This window comes from Myotis lucifugus, unplaced genomic scaffold (genome assembly GCF_000147115.1).
Source record: "Myotis lucifugus unplaced genomic scaffold, Myoluc2.0 scaffold_9, whole genome shotgun sequence".
Taxonomy (NCBI): domain Eukaryota; kingdom Metazoa; phylum Chordata; class Mammalia; order Chiroptera; family Vespertilionidae; genus Myotis; species Myotis lucifugus.
The window spans coordinates 15,130,308-15,149,407 of record NW_005871057.1 but is presented as its reverse complement, the minus strand read 5'-3'; the positions used below and the strand labels follow the sequence as shown (position 1 = coordinate 15,149,407).

The 19,100-nt window shown below is 36.6% G+C and overlaps 2 protein-coding genes across 2 annotated transcripts in view; one reads left to right on the top strand and one right to left on the bottom strand.

Moving 5' to 3' along the window:
- EEA1 (early endosome antigen 1) overlaps positions 1–13,389 on the top strand; it is a 155,766-nt gene extending 142,377 nt beyond the window's left edge. Inside the window, 7 exon segments of the mRNA XM_006084021.3 lie at positions 3,055–3,240; positions 4,480–4,611; positions 6,457–6,642; positions 7,564–7,802; positions 8,233–8,353; positions 8,974–9,072; positions 9,795–13,389. Of these exon segments, the coding sequence (XP_006084083.1) occupies positions 3,055–3,240; positions 4,480–4,611; positions 6,457–6,642; positions 7,564–7,802; positions 8,233–8,353; positions 8,974–9,072; positions 9,795–9,917 (1,086 nt within the window). The 3' untranslated portion in view covers positions 9,918–13,389.
- A 2,827-nt stretch (positions 13,390–16,216) lies between these two features.
- PLEKHG7 (pleckstrin homology and RhoGEF domain containing G7) overlaps positions 16,217–19,100 on the bottom strand; it is a 36,007-nt gene continuing 33,123 nt past the window's right edge. Inside the window, exons 12-13 of the mRNA XM_006084050.3 lie at positions 17,362–17,459; positions 16,217–16,324 (exon numbers count right to left, since the gene is read on the bottom strand). Coding sequence (XP_006084112.2) covers positions 16,217–16,324; positions 17,362–17,459 — 206 coding nt within the window. The remainder of the gene's footprint in view (positions 16,325–17,361; positions 17,460–19,100) is intronic.

Below are 19,100 nucleotides of genomic sequence, written 5' to 3'. Positions count from 1 at the left end.
TGCAAAGGGCCAAGCCCCTTGCCACGAATTTTCGTGCATCAGGCCTTTAGTAGCACTATAATGTGATTGGGTCTCATTCAGTGTCAAGGTTGGTAGTTGATGTATTCAGGGATTTGCCTATTTCAGTGGGAGTGGATGGGTTAAAGAAAGCCCCAACTAAACCATTGAATGTGAGAAAGGAGTTCCCTAAGGGAAGAGATTCTAGCAGGTGAAAATAACATGGTCTGCAATATGAACGAAAGGAATATTTAAAATATATGGTGACATGCCACTTAATGACATAGATGAATATTCAGAGGCAAGGTAGAGCAATATGTCTTGGCATCTTCAGAAAAAGTGTAGTCCAGATTTTGAACTTGACTTTAAAGATTTATTTGTGAGTATAAAATTTTAGAGGCTTATATAAGTCATGAGCATTTTGGAATTCTTGTGGTCAAAGATTGGGGGTACTGTTACTTTCAGGCTTTAGCAAGCCTTGGTATTCTTTAGCTTCTGTCACCTAATTACAATTGGTTTGGACTAGGCATTGTCAAATTTTGTTCCTTTTATCTGAAATCACTCTCACTTCTTGTGATACTTAGGTCAGTTTTCACATACACCATGGAGCCTTCTGTAATCATATTCTACAGAAAGCTCTCACACTCACCATTTTTCTGTGTGTTTGGCATATAGCAAATGCTTTACTAACCTTGTTCAACTTCTGTTTTACATTCTGGTTCTGTTTTTCAGGCTACATAGTCATCTTCTTTAGGCAAGGACTATCTTATACCCTCCATTATACTGTAGTAGTGTACTTAATTAATGGTTAGCTGCTTGATTAATAAAGGACAAGGTGACTTTAAGTGTTTCCTGAAAAAGAAGCCTTAGGGTTAGTTTTATGTGTTCTGCTGGAAGCCATTGAAAATGGAAATTTAACTTACATCAGAAAGACTTCTGAACTGAATTAAGGAGTAAACTTTCTCTTTCAGGAAGCTTAAGTCTCTTAAATAATGTCTTTATTTATTTTCATATGTTTTTTTTTTTTGAATGCTTACTATAGCCATGTCTAATCAGCAGGGATGCTACCCGAATTATATCTTCTGCTTCCTTTTCAAGGGCACTATATCTCTAGAATAAGAATGACAAACTTCTAGATGGTGGAAAAGATCTTCGAGTTAGTTCCCTTCCCTGTGGATTCTTTTCTTAGCAATAGCAAACGAGAGTGACAAGGTTCCTGCCATTTCTGTTACCCACCTATTACCATATCTGCCCCAAATGAAACATAATAGGTCAAAAAGCTTTCCCTTTCCCCTATCGGTTTCTCATAATATTTGGGTCTTAGAACAGTCAGTAGCTATGGGCTGTGTAAGCTGACAACACTATTGCTGCTACACAAGTGGAAAGTTAAAAGGAGGGGTGATGGCCTTCTCAGAAATGAAGCCTCAGGTGTCTGGTTGACTTTCCTCTTAGTTCACTTGATCAGGTTGGCAGATGTGAAATAACAGTTTTGTTTTTACTTACAAAAGGTTTTAGTATGTCAGACATCACAGATCCTACAAAAAACATATACAGGGTGGGGCAAAAGTAGGTTTGCAGTTGTTTGTATGGAAAATATACAATAATTAATAATCCCTTCTAATAAAAGAGTAATATGCAAATTGACCGTCACTCCAACACACAAGATGGCTGCCCCCGTGTGGTCAAAGATGGCCAGCAAGGGAGGGCAGTTGGGGGAGATCAGGCCAGCAGGGGAGGGTAGTTGGGGGGGGCCAGGCCTGCAGGGGGGGGGCAGATGGGGTGACCAGGCCTGCAGGGGAGGGCAGTTGGGGGAACCAGGCCAGGAAGGGAGAGCAGTTAGGGGTGACCAGGCTGGCAGGGGAGGGCAGTTGGGGGTGACCGGGCTGGCAGGGGGGGACAGTTGGGGGCAATTGGGCCGGCAGGGGAGTGATTAGGCATCAATCAGGCTGGCAGGGGAGTGGTTAGGGGGTGATCAGGCTGGCAGGCAGTAGCAGTTAGAGGCAATCAGGCAGGCAGGCAGGCGAGCAGTTGGGAGCCAGCAGTCCCGGATTGTTAGAGGGATGTCCGACTGCCCATTTAGGCCCGATCCTGATGTGGGATCTGGCCTAAATGGGCAGTCGGACATCCCTCGAGGGGTCCCAGATTGGAGAGGGTGCAGGCTGGGCTGAGGGACATACCCTCCCCGCCCTCCCCATGTACAAATTGTGTGCACCGGGCCTCTAGTTAATAATACAAGAATAAACTGTTTTGCCTACTCACAACAGTACACCTACTTTTGCTCCACCTTGTATGTATATTTAACTTAGCATTTAACTATACAATCTCTTTTTTTCTTTTTTTTCATGTCCTCCATGTCTTCTTTCTAACCACATATGTATTCTCTGACTATGTTTGATATGGTCCCTACTTACTTGATATTCCTTCATACACTTAGCCAGTAACAACTTATAGATTACTAGAGGTCCAGCATGCACCCTCTCCAATCCAGGACCCCTCGGGGGACGTCCGACTGCTGGTTTAGTTTCGATCCCGGGATTGGGCCTAAACCGGCAGTTGGATATTGCTCTCACAATCCTGGATCACTAGCTCCTAATCGCTCACCTGCTGATCGCCCCAACTGCCCCCCACCCCTGCTGGCCTGGTCGCCCCCAACTGCCCCCTCCCTGCCAGCCTGGTTGCTCCCAACTGCTCCCCTCCCCCGTCAGCCTGGTCGCCCCACACAGCCTGCTGTTCAGTCGTTTGGTCGTCCCTCACTAACCCCCCTGCTGGCCTGGTCTTAGGCAGCCATCTTGTGAGGGTGTGAGGGTTAATTTGCATATTATCTCTTTATTATATAGGATTTCTAGAGGTTTTGCAATTCTTCAGTATTTTATGCTGTAAATGTTTTCCATTGGCAAGATAATTAATTAAATGACTTTTTTTTTTCTTTTATGTGATCTTACTGAACGGTATAACATATTATCTTTTTATAGTTTATTGCTTATGTTAATTATTATGTTTCTGTTGAAATTTGAAAAAATAGTCATGTAATAATTTGGGGAAATTTTTTTTTATAAGTCTGTAGAAGAGAAGCTTTCTTTAGCACAGGAGGACTTAATTTCAAACAGAAATCAAATTGGAAACCAAAATAAATTGATTCAAGAACTAAAGACTGCCAAGGCTACTTTGGAGCAGGATGCAACAAAGAAAGAACAGCAGTTAAAGGAGCAGAGTGCAGCACTACAAAATATTCAGAAAGAAAAGGTATTTCATTTTCTGACTAAATCCAGAATCTTAGCGTTTTCATGGCCATTGAGGCCCTTCAGTCAAACCTCTTACTCTCAATTAGGCATCATCTCTATTTTCAACAGCTCTCTCAGATGGACTTATAGCTTCTGATAAAACAGTTTTGGTCATTGGAATTTTAATTCTAGGATGTACTTCTTTCATTTTTATCCATTTTTATTACTGCTGTTTTTAGTTTTACAAACCTATTTTTCTAACCATAGACCCTTGGTTATTCAAAAACATGTATTACAGCCCCTCAATGATTTCTGTCTTCTGGATGTAGGAGTGAGATAATAAAAGGTCTGAAAATAATTCTCAAGCTTAAGAATTCCTAAAATTAAGAACTAGATTTTTGTAAGGGGAAGTATGAGTATATTTTATATAAATGATGCTATATTGTAAAGTTTAAAATATTGTATTAAATGAACAGTGTGTTTAAAAATCAGTTAAAATTCTTTATGAAAGAGAAATTCAGATTCTAGGGAACACTTTTTATGTTGTTTCATAATTGAAATCATATTTCCGTCAGCTGATAGGATATCATTCTGAAGTGTTCAATTCCTGAATTGCTTGTTGTGTGTAAATTGTACAATTCTTGAAATTCTCTTTAATTTAAAAAATTAAGGTGGTTTTTTTTGTGGGGGTGAGGCTGGTAAAGCTGGAATGAATTCATGATTTGTGCTTTAAGTTTAGAAAATTCTGACAGAACTATAGTGTATAGGCCTTTAATTGCAAGGGCTGTACATTAGTCAGACCTTGTTTTAGTTTACCTTTAACTCTAATAGATGATTTAACTTCTCTAAACCTTTGTTTATTTACCTATAAAATGATAATTAAAAAGAGCTATCTCATAGAGAGATTAAATTAGGTAATATATAATACTCCTAGGTGTGCCTTATATAAAGATAGTAATAGTAATAATAATAAGAAGATTATTAAAAAGAATAATAATGGTAGTTTTGGCTACATTTTATACTTAGTTGGCCAGTCACTATTCACTTTATAGTATTAACTCTAACTACTTAATCCTTAATAATAATCTTACTGTTCACATTGTATAAATAAGGACCCAGAGGCAAAAGAAGGTAATTTACTCATGTTAACTTAGGTAGAAAGGGGCAGAGACAGTGTTATAAATGGTAGCAGTCATTTTGATTATATTACTTATCAGTTAAATATTTACTTTAAAATTGTTTTTAAATCCTTTTTCTACAGTCGCTGAAAGAAAAAGAACTAGCAAGTGAAAAATCTAAATTGGCAGAGATAGAAGAAATTAAGTGTAGACAAGAAAAAGAAATTGCTAAACTGAGTGAAGAACTCAAATCCCACAAGCAAGAAAGCATAAAGGTATGTTAAGATAATCATTGTTCTTTCTTTAACACTGTATTATTGACATTTAAATTTAAACACACACACACACACACACACACACACACACACACACACACATACTAGAGGCCTGGTGCATGAATTCATGCACCAGTGGGGTCCCTTGGCCTGGCCTGTGGGATCGGGCCGAAAATGGCTCTCCGCCATCCCCTGAGGGGTCCCGGATTGCAAGAGGGTGCAGGCCAGGCCAAGGGACTCCACCAGTGCACGATCGGGGCCGGGGAGGGATGCAGAAGGTTGGCCAGCTGGGGAGGGTCTGTGGGAGGGCTCCAGGGCATGTCCAGCCCATCTTGCTATGTCCAGCCCATCTTGCTCAGTCCCGATGGCCAGACCCGTGGTTGGAGCATCTGCCCCCGGTGGTCAGTGCACGTCATAGCGAGTGGTTGAGCGGCCTTAGCATATCGTTAGCATATTATGCTTTGATTGGTTGAATGGATGACCGGACACTTAGCATATTAGGTTTTTATCATACACACACACACATATATACATACACACACACACACATATATACATATACATATACATGTACTAGAGATCTGGTGCGTGAAATTTATGCACAGGGGAGATTGGTCCCTCAGCGCAGCCTGCATCCTCTCTAATCCTGGACCCCTTGGGGGATGTTCCTCTTGCAATCCAGGACCACTGGCTCCTAACTGCTCACCTGCCTGTCTGCCTGATTGCCCCTAACCCCTCTGCCTCGGCCTCTACACCCGGGACTGGGGTTTCCCTCCCTCTGGCCAACTGCAGGCACCTGGGACCCGAGCCAGCTTCGCCCGGCTTTGTGAGGAAGGCCCGGCTTTGTCAGGAAGGATGTCCGGAAGGTCGTCCGGAAGACATCAACCTAATTAGCATATTACCCTTTTATTAGTGTGTGTGTGTGTGTGAGAGAGAGAGAGAGAGAGAGAGAGAGAGAGAGAGAGAGAGAGGACACCTACTATGTACCAGGCACAGTGTTTTTTGTTGTTTTTGACAAATTCTCCTACTCTCAAGGGTACTCTTGTGTTGCATAATATCTGTATACATATTGAACCCATGTTACTTTTGTTTTGGGTTACTGAATAAAGCAAAGCAACCCTAAAAGTTTAGATTTTGTTGAGATGATAATCAAGAGAGCTACGGATTTAGAAAATTATACTTGTAGATCGTAAACTTAAAAATATGTAAGGGTTTAGAATTAAGATTTTAAGGAATTCTGTTTCTTTAATCGTTTTCTTCCTAAAATCCTTTAACAATCTCTTGAATATTTTTCCTGGCATAAGCAAAGCTAGGATGCTATTTAAAGAAACTAATTGTTTGTAATTTGCTCTGGAAAATGTTAGTCATTCGATTTTCTTTTGCATGTTCTCATAATACCTGTTATGTCTATCAGTATACTTACAATTTTGCTTTATAATTATCTCTATTATGTCATTAGGTTCTTCCAGACTGTGACTTCCTTAAAGCAGTGAATGTATATAGTTAATCTTTGTGTAGATCCCAACACAGTGTGTGATGCCTAAATGGTGATCAATAAACACGTGCTAAGCGAATAAAGGGAAATAGAGGGTAGAAATTTTTCACATAATTCTATTAAAATATATGTATGCAAAGTATCACTTAAATTTAAATGATTGTTCAGCAGGAAGTAAATAATTTTACATCTTTTTAAACAATTGTTTGAAATAGTGAACTTTAAGAATATCATTAGAGAAAAGACTAAAACTCATGTTTGTATATATTATTATAATACATTGCATAAATTTCAGCTATATTTTGAAATACTTTCTATATAGAATGATTTATTTTTGGCCTTTTAAATAGGAGTTAACAAATCTCAAGGATGCCAAACAGCTTTTGATTCAGCAGAAACTAGAGCTTCAAGGGACAATAGATTCCCTGAAGGCAATCCTTGAACAGGAGAAGAAGAATCAGCAAATGCTAAAAGAGCAGGTGAAAAAGGAAGAAGATGAGTTGAAGAAAGAATTTATTGAGAAGGAAGCTAAACTGGTCAGTAAGTTAATGGTGGGAAGTGTATTTTATAATTCATTTATAAATCAATCCAGTAAGAGAGGAGTTTCCTACCTAGAAGTTATAATTGAAATGTTCACCTAACATTTTAATTTTTGTTTAGGAAAAGAGATCAGATTTGTTTAAATGGCTGAAGTATGATTGGAAATATTTTGTAATTGTATTTTGTAATTGTATATAGGTGAAAAGCCAATAAAACATGATTTAAAAACAAAACACTTTAGTGCCAGAAAAACCCTAAAGCTATGTAAATTGAAGTAAATGGCATGAATGCTAATCATGTTCAACTCATTTGGTCAAAGTGAATGTTGATAAAGGGGAATGTAAACTTCCGTTTAAAATGATGATGACCAAAGCCTACTTTTCCTTCCCTAAGTTGTGCATGCCAAATGGGAAGCATCTGGCTTTCCTTTGTTGAATTAAGTCCAAATATCCTCAGATAACTTGACCACTGAATGTTTTAGTTGAAGAATTGCAGTTTCAAATTCACAGTGAATCAAAAGGTTGGTATTGGTTCTTGGCAGATTGATAGAGGTAAAGCAATTTATGTGGAATTTGATACATAATAAAATGCTAGCTTTGTTTTCAAGGCACTTTTAACTATTTGTTCTTCCCCTGCTCTAGTGGAAAAAAAGGAAACTCAAATTGTTCTACTTTAACTTGATCTTATAAGATGCTTGCTAACCATCATTTCAGCATTATGGCCTTTGAGCCAATTCAAAATAAACAGATGTTTGTGGAATCAATTTTATTAGTGTATACTGAAATATATTCTCTCTGCTTTCCTGAAGAAGTAATATTATTTATGTTCCCAATAATTTAAATTCAAATAACTAACTTAAATTTATTTTGCACTATTTTTATAATAGGCTTTTTCCTCATTGTTTTTCCTTTTGTCAGCATTCTGAAATAAAAGAAAAAGAAGTAGGAATGAAGAAGCATGAAGAAAATGAAGCGAAACTTACCATGCAGATTACAGCATTAAATGAAAATTTAGGCACTGTGAAGAAGGAGTGGCAGTCCAGCCAACGGAGAGTTAGTGAGCTCGAGAAGCAGACTGATGACTTACGGGGTGAAATTGCAGTATTAGAAGCAACGGTTCAGAATAATCAAGATGAAAGGAGAGCACTACTAGAAAGGTACATACTTGATGTCTAGTAAAAATTTCTTTTTAATCCTCACCCGAGGTTATGTTTTTCATTGATTTTAGAGGGAGTGAGGGAGGGAAACATCCATGTGAGGGAGAAACATCAATCGGTTGTCTCCTATATATGCCCTGACAGGGAATTGAACCTGAAACTTTTCAGTGTATGGTGTGATGCTCCAACCAACTGAACCACACCGGCCAGACTACAGTCCACATTTTTCAAAATAGAAGAAGAGTCTTGAGAAAAGTGCACAGCTTGTACAGGAATTTAAGTAGTCATTTAAAACTAATTCTTAAAACAATCAGATTGTTGAAATTAATGTATTCTATTGAAAACTACTAAAGTAATTCATTATCTGTGTTCTAAAAGGGACTTCAATGACTTTTAAAAAAATTAATTACCTCTTTGCAATCTATTCTAGATGTCTTAAAGGAGAGGGTGAAATAGAAAAGCTTCAAAACAAAGTACTAGAAGTGCAAAGAAAGCTGGATAATACAACTGCAGCCGTGCAGGAGCTGGGCAGAGAGAATCAGTCCCTTCAAGTAAGTCACATGGCGGTGGGAGGCAGTTTTTAGTCTAGCTTTTACCTCTTAGTGCAAAGCATATTTTCAACCTTTTAAAAACAATCTCATATATTTAATAAATACTTTTGAGTGGCTACTGTCTATGTAGCAGTGTTATAGAATGTGTTATGGGTAATTAAATATGAGAGAAAGAACTTGTCTGAGAGACCCCTGGGATAAAGGGCCATGTCATTCATGAATTGTCACTAGTGGGAAAATTCAAGAGCACCAAGTAATAGATGAGTTGCTGTGTGTTAAAGAAGTGACCTGAATGTGTACTCAAAATCCCAAGGAAGGATTGATCATTAGGGTTAGAATGGATGGGAAGTCAGCAAAGGATAGAGAATAAAATGTTATTTACTCTATCTATCTATCTACCTACCTACCTACCTACCTATTTATCAATCATCTATCTTCAGACTTAAGAATGTGGCAACTATTGACAATGGAAGTTGACCAACGTATTTCTGGTTTTTAAAATTTTATCCCATGGTTGCATATAGTCAAAATTTTATAAAACTCAGGCACAAAATTAGAAAGTATTCATCATTCTTCAAGAAGTAGAATATTATAATGTGTTGAAACTTTGTTTTTAATAGATCAAGCATACGCAAGCATTGAATAGGAAGTGGGCTGAAGATAATGAAGTACAAAACTGTATGGCCTGTGGGAAAAGCTTTTCAGTAACAGTGAGACGGGTAAATGATTTTGTTCATATTGCTACGGTTCTGGATTTTATTCCTAACTGACAATTAATGTTTTAATCATTAAAATGAATTTTGACAGATAAAAACAAATTTCCATTTTGACAGATAAAAACAAATTTCCATTTTTAATTTTCAACTACATGGAGTAATTAAATGTCATGCAATTTAGTTTCTGGTTAGCATATGTGTTTCAGTTTTAGTTTTAAATTCAGTTGTTGCCTTTTTACTGAGTTACTCTCTTGAGTAATCATTTTCTGAATCAGTGCACCAATATTAATCTCATATGTTTTAGTCATCATTGCGTTCTTCTAAAGGAAGAAAAAGCAAAGATAAAAAATATTATACTGAATTACATCATGGGATGTTGCAAGTTTATATTCCTGTTAAAGAAATACCTGAAACTTTTTGCAAATACATTAGTAATAGTTTTTCACCTGTTGGAGGTGATTTATTAGCACTTTGAAAGGCTTCCTGTTGCTTTTGAGAATTCCACAATCAAGTCCATATAAAGTGTTTAGCATACTATCTGATAAATAGGAGCCATTCAATTTAACTACGGGATTAAATTGACATATTAAAATATTATATTTTTAAATATACTAATTACTCAACAGTTAATACCTTCATATTGCAGTGTGCAGTGTTCTTGTAGTCTCACAATGCTTTTGGTGTCATTTGTATGCTTAATATTGTTTAATTTTTATCATCTACAGCATCACTGCAGACACTGTGGAAATATCTTCTGTGCCGAGTGTTCAGCCAAAAATGCCTTAACTCCTTCTTCCAAGAAGCCTGTTCGTGTCTGTGATGCATGTTTCAATGACTTGCAAGGATAATGGGTTATCGCAACTTCAGAATAATATTACGCTAACATTAGATTTTTAATAAATGTCCTTAATAGAGGTCCTGGACTACTATTTGATTTGGACAATGGTTGCAATACTAAACCAAATTAGAATTCGTATATTTTGGAATGCTGTCAATATCAAGTAAAACTCTTCTATTTTTGTGAGACTTGGGCTCATCTTTCATTACTGTTTTCATTTAACTCCTGGAACAGCTTTCATGCCAAGTTTAGAATTAGGCAATGAAATGTAAATAAACTTTGGACAGAAAATAGCAATGTATTTTTTTAAATATAATTTCATTGTTCACAAATGACATGAATATACTTCCATAACTTACTTCTTTCTCCCAAATTGAGTGTACAGAAATGTACATGGATGTTATCACATTATATATGTTGCACAGTAACACATTAAATATATTAAATATTCTCTTTCTAAAGTCAGGCACAGAATTGTAAAACTTTATGACTGTTTCTTTTTATATATAGGTCCAAACCTTAATTACATTGTTATGTTATAAATTTATGCTCAAGAGATCAAAACACATTTTATGTTGAAATATATATTAACCATGAATTCAAAGTTGGTTTTGCTTTAACAATACTGATTAGATTATCTTGGGTAGATTTTAGGAAAACCTCAGTAAAATCAATTTGCTTACTTTCTGATTATCCTAGGGTTGTATTTTAAAGATTAGGGTTAACTTTTCTTTTTCATTCTCAAATTTAAACTCCAAATTATTCTCCGTTAAGGATCCTGCAAAGTTTCCCACCCTCACTCTAGGTTGGAAGATGAATAATAGAAATTGTCTAATGGTCCAATTCTCAGTTTCTTGTAAATGGGAGGTCTTCTGAGATTAGCCTTCATATTGTTTCCTCATTTTGTCTCTCTAGCATCTTCAGAAATGAGTTTGCTTTTTCAGTGGATCTGCTTTTTTCTTTAATTTGGTTTAACCTTCCCAGATCCATGGTAATTGTTTTATAATTTTTGTGTCTTAAAGCCAGTAACTGATGTTGTTATATTCTTATCTGTGAAAACCAAATGCAAAATGGTAAGGAGACATTAAATATTTTACTTTATACTTTCTTTTTACCTAATAATAGGGGAGAATTTTAAAAGTTGTGAACTTAAATTTAAAATGGTTCTGAATTTGGGTTCCATATCAACTGGTAAATCTTTTTACTTTGCAAAAATAATGCTGTGAAATTACCCTGAAGTGATAGCTGGAGAGTAGAGTTTCATTAAAAACAAATGTATTTAGGAATCCCAAAGTTGCCATCAGAATGAAAACAAAATGGCTAATTAAGGATAATTAAAAATCAGCTTATTTGTATGCTGAACAATGTAATTGAACTTTAAATCATCATAGTCTTATTAATTTGGAAAATTAGAAAACATCTGAAGAGGGAAATCATTAATAATGGTTTATTACTCTTTCTAGAGAAGAAATGTAAAGTTATACATTTTTTCAGTGCAATTATTTGGTAGTAATAGTAAAGATGGGAGTTAATATTTTATTTACAATAAGTAGTTTATATATATACTTGCTTTCAAATATCATACTGAAATGAAATGAACTTATGTTTATGCTATACCAACAATATATATAAACTAAAAGTGATTGCCACATATTCAATCATTAAAAAAACCCATTTAAGTAAACCATGTTATAAGTAGCTATTTAAGATCCTGACTGAAGCTCTGAACGTGGATATACATATAACCTTTAACATATATAATGAAGAAATATGATGGCTCATTATTAAAAATAATACCTGGATAATATAAATTGAGCTAAAATTATTTATGTATTTTCACATACTTATAAATCCTTTCAAATAGTATTAATTCTATACTTTTACATATAAGGGACTTAATAAATGTGTTGGAAAAATAGATGTTCACAGCACCACTGTTTATTCTTTTAAGATAATAAAACTTCATGAGAATTCTTCTAGATTAGAATATTTGTTCACTTCATCTCCTAATTAGGTGCATTGAAGACCTTTTCCCTTATTGCCCTACCCACATATTTACACAAAAATAAATTTAAAAAGTTGTGGGGGCAACAAATAAAATTGTATGTGTTTGAATGATTTTCTAGTTTTCATCTAGCTAATCTCATTTCATAGGTCCTGAATAATTTACCATTGGCTATTGTACTAATAATACTAAAATGAAACTTAATATTTTTGTTGTTAACTGTCACCAATTTAAGATTTTTGAAAACAACAATTAAAGGGTTTTCTTTTTCTTTTAATTAAAAAAGTCATATAAGTCCTTATTGGCTCTACATTTTTGATGTCTGCTGGTACTATTCATCAGTGAGTTAGAGTATGTGTGGAGGCCCAGCTCTCAGCTCTAATGCAAAGCATATTAGCATCAAGTGTTAGTAAATTTCAAACCGCAGCACAGAAAAGTGAGCTAAAATCAAGTCTTGATGGGTTAGTGTATAGTAAACTATACCTATGGAATTTTTTTTTAATAGAAGACAAAGCTGCTCATATGGGATTTGTTCATTTTGAGAAAACAAAGGGAAACAAACACAAAAACCTCAAAGCAGTGTACAAATAACATTTTGTTCAACTACCTCTTAATGTGGAATTAGCTAGTTTAATAGTTTCCTCACAGTAATGTTAAATAGTAACTGCCAAATTTGTTTCCCATCTCTCTTTAAAAGGCTTTATGGTTATTTTATAGTTTTGAGAACTTTAAATTCACTTTTTTTTAAACCTTGCATTTGCATAAAAATGTTTAGCTTTTAAGTGGAGAGCAAATTATGATCATATATTTTGATATTCATGATCTATTGACTATAGAATTTTTTTAATGCACTTTGGCTATAAAACCATGAATGACTTGTTCTATAAGATTTAAATGTGCCGTCAATTTAGTATTCCTAGACATGAGTGTGATGAATGGTATTCTGTAATTATAATATGCCACACATTAGCGTGTCTTAATTTCCCTTTGCCTGAATTTTAACAATCAATTTGTTAATGTTGCAGATGTGAATATTGTGCATAAACTTACTAAATTTATGTAAAATTGTGTAAAATAGAATTGGAAATAGTGAAGTTCTTCCAGTATAGGAGTAATGAATTTATTGTAACATGATGCAGTTATGTATATGACATTCTGTATTTCTTTGAACTGGATCATATATTCATATCCTCTGTAGATACTTTTGCATGAGCATTTTCTTGTTTAGTTTTTGGATTCATTATTTGTATTGTGTTTACTACTTGTGATCATGTTGTTGTGCCTTATTTGTGAGAGAGTTTAGCTAAAAAATACTGTAATTTCTAAACTCAGTGATTGAAGGTTATTGATTATAAATGTAACTAATAAATTACATGACAGCATTTAAATCTGTATAAAGATCAATGGAAGGATCCTTATTGTTGCTTTTGTTTTTTTAATATGTTAAAGATGATATTAAAAACATTTCTTTCTAGTAGATGTATTCTGTGGCTACAAATTATTTTGTCTATTTAAAAAAAGAACAAGATATTAACCGTTTTGCATTAATTTATTTACAGAATGTTAGAACTTTGCACTTGGATATAGACAGTGAGTATGCTTTAATGTTCAACTTAGAATAATAATTAAGTTTACAATTTCAAGAAAAATTACTGATGTCATTTTGCTTGAGACATTCCCTTTTCATTCCATTCATCATTGTGAAATTTAGCAAAACTAAAAAAAAAAATACTAAAGAATATTAAATTAATTTTTTTGTTGTTGTATATCTAATTTAATACCCAGGTGACCTTTTAAAGATACTCTTGCGAAGGCTCAAAATAGCATTGTTTTTTACTGCACCTCCTTCCCCCTGCCCCGAACCAAAGTTCTAGAGATATTTTTTCATTTTATTCTAATATGCTTCCTTCTGAAGAGTACACTGTGTATATCCTCAAGCACTTAATATATTACATATATAGCATTTTCTTTTTTTTAAATTTTAACATGAGATTTACTCTTATGACCTCTTTTTAAGTGTATAGTAGATCTCTAGAGCTTACTCATCTTGCTTAACTGAAACTTCAAGCCTGTCGATTAGTAACTGCCCATTTCCCTCTCTATTTCACTGGCAACCACTATTTCATACTTTGATTATAGAAAGGTGACTATTATTAGATGCCTCATACAAGTAGAATCATACAGTATTTGTCTTTCTGTGACTGGCTTATCTCACTTAACATGATGTCTTCAAGATTCATCCATGTTGTTGCATATTGCAGAATTTCCTTCTTTTTGAAAGCTGAATAGTATTCCATTCTATACATATATACCACATTTTCTTTATCCATTCATCTGTCAGTGGACATTAAAGTTTTTTCCACATATTGGCTATTGTATATAGTATATTCTTAAGTTATTTTACATTCTTGATGTTAATTTAGTCAGTCTCCTTTAATGATATTTTAGGAAGAAACTAGTCCTTTATACATATAAATACATGGTTACTGGACTCATGGGACTAAAGGAATCTTGAGAGATTGCCTATTTTTTGTCCATTGTCCTTCTCCAAAGTCAGCTTATATCTAAAAATCTCTGTAAGATGATTGTTAATTTCTTTTTCATATATATATATGTGTGTGTACATTCCCCCCCCCCCAGTCTTTTCTTGCATAAGTCAGTATTGTCTTGTCCTGAATGTAAATTGCTTTCAATGTCATCTAGGTCCCATCTCTAGGAATTCACTTGAAGTCTATTCTCCCTCTCATTTATTTTTAACCTTTAACAGTAGTTACTGCTTTCCAGGTTTTCCTTTTATTTTCACTTACTCCTCCAAATTTCTGACATTATTACACAAAGATGATGACCCTCCATTGCAATAGTGCTAGGTCTGTGCACAAGAGCCTTTGTGCTACACTTGTCTGTACTGCCTGTTTGTGTGGTGAAATTAGCCTTTTCTTCAAAGCATTAACTGTACACATGACTTCCCTAAACATCATCCTCTTTGTCCCATTCTCCAACTTGAAGAGGTCAGTTAAGGTATCATGTCTTGCATCCCAGGTTGATAAATTTACTACTTCCATTTTGGAAATTGCTCAAGACACCATGGTTGAAATTGAAATTTGTGGATTTCCATTTGATATAATCTAACCATATGATAAAATAATTCAAGATGCCTTTTTAAATAAAAATTTAATGAAATTTCAAGTTCTGCTAAGTAAAATTAGGTGGCTGTACTATGATAAAACACACAACCCCATCCTCCTCAAAACCAGAAAATAATTTTATGACAAACCATTCTTTAAAAAATGAGGTTTAGAGAATGATATTTTACTATTCCTAAGACAATTTCCCATGTAAAAGTGTTAAATGTAAAACTGAAACATTTTATTTTTTAATAATGGAGTTTAGTCTGGGATTTTCTATTTCCAAGTTAGAGTATTATGAAATACTAGAGGCCCGTTGCACAAAGAGATTCGTGCAATAGGCCTTCCTTCCCCTGGCTGCTGGCACTGGTTTTCCTCCGGCACCCAGGACCCAGGCCTTTGGTCCGGGTGCAGCAGAGAAGCCAAGCCACTTCAGTCTTCAGTCATCTTCAGTTTTCAGTCCTCTTCAGTCTTCAGTCTTCACTCTGGCCGGAGCCTTCAGTCTTCGCTTCACACTGTGTATGCAAATTAACCACCATCTTTGTTGGTTAATTTGCATAGTCGCTCTGATTGACTGGTGGGCATAGCAGAGTGACACCAATTTGCATGTTTCTCTTTTATTAGTGTAGATTCCTGAGATAAGTGAACTGTGAGAATTGGAATTTAAAAACTGCTTTTAAAATGAGGACCTTATTTATCACTTAATATATTAAAAGAGCAATCAAACTTTGTGTCAAAAAAATGATCTATGTGTGAGGCAGGACTATAAAGCAGTATGTGATTTATAAGCCATGTAGGGATGTTGGTTTCATTATAGGTATACACAAAGTAAGATGCTAGAATTCATATTGGACACAAACATTTTCCTCCTGCCACTCCGAACAGTGAACATCTAATCACTCACCCTTTACAAATTATAACAGCATCACACTTCACTCACACCTCTTATAAGTCTGACTGAAGCATTTTAAGGTAGTCTGGATATCAGTATATACTTGACAAGAAATTCCCCAGAATTCAAATTTGTTGCAGTCATCATTTCTCTGTACTGAGGATTTTCTTCACTCAAATTCTGGAGCTCCTTTAAAAGACACGTTTTCTTCTAGCTCATCACTAAGTATTACAAAAGTTTGAAAGAATACCTTTATTCTTCATTTCTAAAACATTAGTTTTAGGTCCCTAAATTTCAGAAGATTCTGTGGATGATCTGAATAAAGATATTTTCTTGGTTTCCTGACTCTTGGTGAAGCAAGAGATTGCTGCTGTTATTTGTGCCATCCATGTTTTCTGTAAAACAAAAACAACAAATACACACACACACACACACACACACACACACACACACACGGGGGTGAGGGGAGAGAAAAAGGGGAGAGAGAAGAATATTAACCTGACAATTTTTTCACACTTGGATTAATCTTTCCCTTTGTATTTATTGACTTGCTCTTTTAAACTGAGGACTAATGAAACACTTGCCTGTTTCCCATTTTCTTTCTTACATCTAATATATCATCAATATCTCTAATTATGTATGAAAATGCAATTGGATTAAATGAGTATGTTAGGCAAGTGGGGTAGTCATGAGTAATCAAAGAACCATAATAATCAATTATGACTAATTAGAATATAAATAGTTTGAACATTAAATTTGTTTTGTCTGGAATTAGAAGTTCTTTAACTAATGGTATAATTTGAAAAAGAGATTGAGGGAGATGACTCAGGAAACTGAGTCCTTGAGGAGAATGCAGTATTGCATTCATTGTCTGGCCATACCCTTTTACTGTGATGAAAGCCTACCAAAAGAAAGATAAAAAATGGAAACTTCTAAGATAGAGGAACCATAGTCAGGCAGCCTATCTTCAACTCCATTTCTGTAAAAACTGGCATTATTTTCAAAGGTCAAAGAGTAGACTTCTTGTCATGGTTCATTGCTGCAGCAGCCCCTCACTTAAGTTGACATCATATTATTTGCGGGACTTCAGAAACTGATTGGAGCATCTTAAAAGCCAAGCATACCATCCAAAGCAGCCCTCCCCCCATTTCATACGGAAAGTAGAATCAGAAGTCGTTCTGGAGCTTTCTGCCACAGGAGAAATGGGGGGCTGTGGCAACTCTGCGAGTGGGCGAGGATTGTCCCCTTGAGGTTTCTGAGCATGATGTGGACTAGATGGCCCTATTCCTCCCCACCTCCCAGCATCTGTCCTTTCCAAAGCAGGTGAGGGAAATGCACAAAACTTTCCATTCACCTTTACTTAGACTTGGGGTTGAGATTTTTCCTTCCATCAAGTTTAAAGAATCAAAACCTACAAAATTAAAATACATACTTTGATGTTTTCTGTTTGGGCTTGTAATAAGAATGCTGCTATGCACTGTCGATATCGGCTTTCATGTTGAATAAGGAAGGCATTTCTCAGTCCAAAGACTAGAAAAAGATCCAAAGACAAAAAGCCAAATCATTTAATATGAAATCCAAACAGCGACTTAGTTCCCTAAGAACTTACCGGTAGAGGTGTTTGTTTGTTGTTTTTTAAAGAAGGTGGAAGATATTTGTAAATTACAAAACAAGGTCTGATTTCAAAACCAAGACTTCACCACTATGTCCAAATGGAGCCACTTAAACAAGGAAACCCTTTCTTCCTTAACTAACAACTTCCAGGGCTTGATGAAATGCAATAATGGCATGTGATGGAAAGTGGGCTCCTACTCAAGGAAGAAGCTTAGCATGTTAGCATGTTGGATTTTGTGTGTGTAAAATATAGATAATAAAAATATGGAAAACAATGGGATTACTGTTTCTTTTTAGACCCCTTACTAAAATTTTTTATTTATTTTTGTATTTAAAAGGAAGCCACATCAAAACAAGGGTTATAAACAAACTAGAGGCCTGGTGCACAAAAATTTGTGCACTCGGGGGTCCCTCAGCCCAGCCTGTGCCCTCTCGCAGACTGGGACCCCTCGGGGGATGTCCACCTGCTGGCTTAGGCCTGCTCCCCGGGGGATTGTGTCTAAGCTGGCAGTGATACATCCCTTGGGGGATGTCCACTTGCTAGCGGGCTGAAGCTGCAGTTGAACATCCACAGAGCTGCTGAGGAGGCAGGAGAGGCTCCCACCATCGCTGCTGTGATGCCTTCAGCCTGGCTTGTGGCTGAGCAGAGCTCCCCCTGTGGGAGTGCACTGACTACCAGGGGGCAGCTCCTGCATTGAGCATCTGCCCCCTGGCGGTCAGTGTGTATCATAGTGACCAGTCATTCCCAGTCGTTCTGCTGTTAGGGTCAATTTGCACATTACCACCCTAACGGGTTTGGCTCAGTGGATAGAGCATCGGCCTGCGGACTGAAGGGTCCCAGGTTTGATTCCCGTCAAGGGCATGTACTCTGGTTGCGTACACATCCCCAGTAGGGGGTGTGCAGGAGGCAGCTGATCGAAGTTTCGCTCTCATCGATGTTTCTAACTCTCTATCCCTCTCCCTTCCTCTCTGTAAAAACTCAATAAAATATATTTGGGAAAAAAAATTGCATGTGCATATTACCCTTTTATTATATAGGATAGAAGCCTGGTGCACAGGTGGGAGCCAGCTGGTTTGCCCTGAAGGGTGTCCCAGATCAGGGTGGGCAGGGGACCCCCAGCTCCCTATGATCGCCCACGCCGCCCATGCAGCCTCAGCCCGCAGCTGCAGCCTCCCCCGATCGTGGGCTCCGCCCCTGCCTGGGCCTAACGCCTCTGGCTGAGGCGTTAGGCCCGGCCAGGGACCCCCCCAAGCTGCAGCCACACCCCTATAGTGGGCTCCGCCCTGCCTGGCCTAACGCCTCTGCTGAAGCGTTAGACCCGGGGCGGGGGACCCCCCAAAAGCTGCGGGCCGCCCCCCCCTATTTTTGGTTCCCCCCCCTGGCCCGGGCCTTAAAGCTTTTTGGCCAAGGGCTTAAACCCCGGGCGGGGGGACCTTTTTGGTGGGGGTTGCCCCCCCATATAAATGAGTGAGGCTTGTTCCGTGGATTTTGTGAGTATGTTCCTTATAATTGATAGAGGAGTAGGCTCATTCGATCTCCCATGGGGTGGGGTTTGT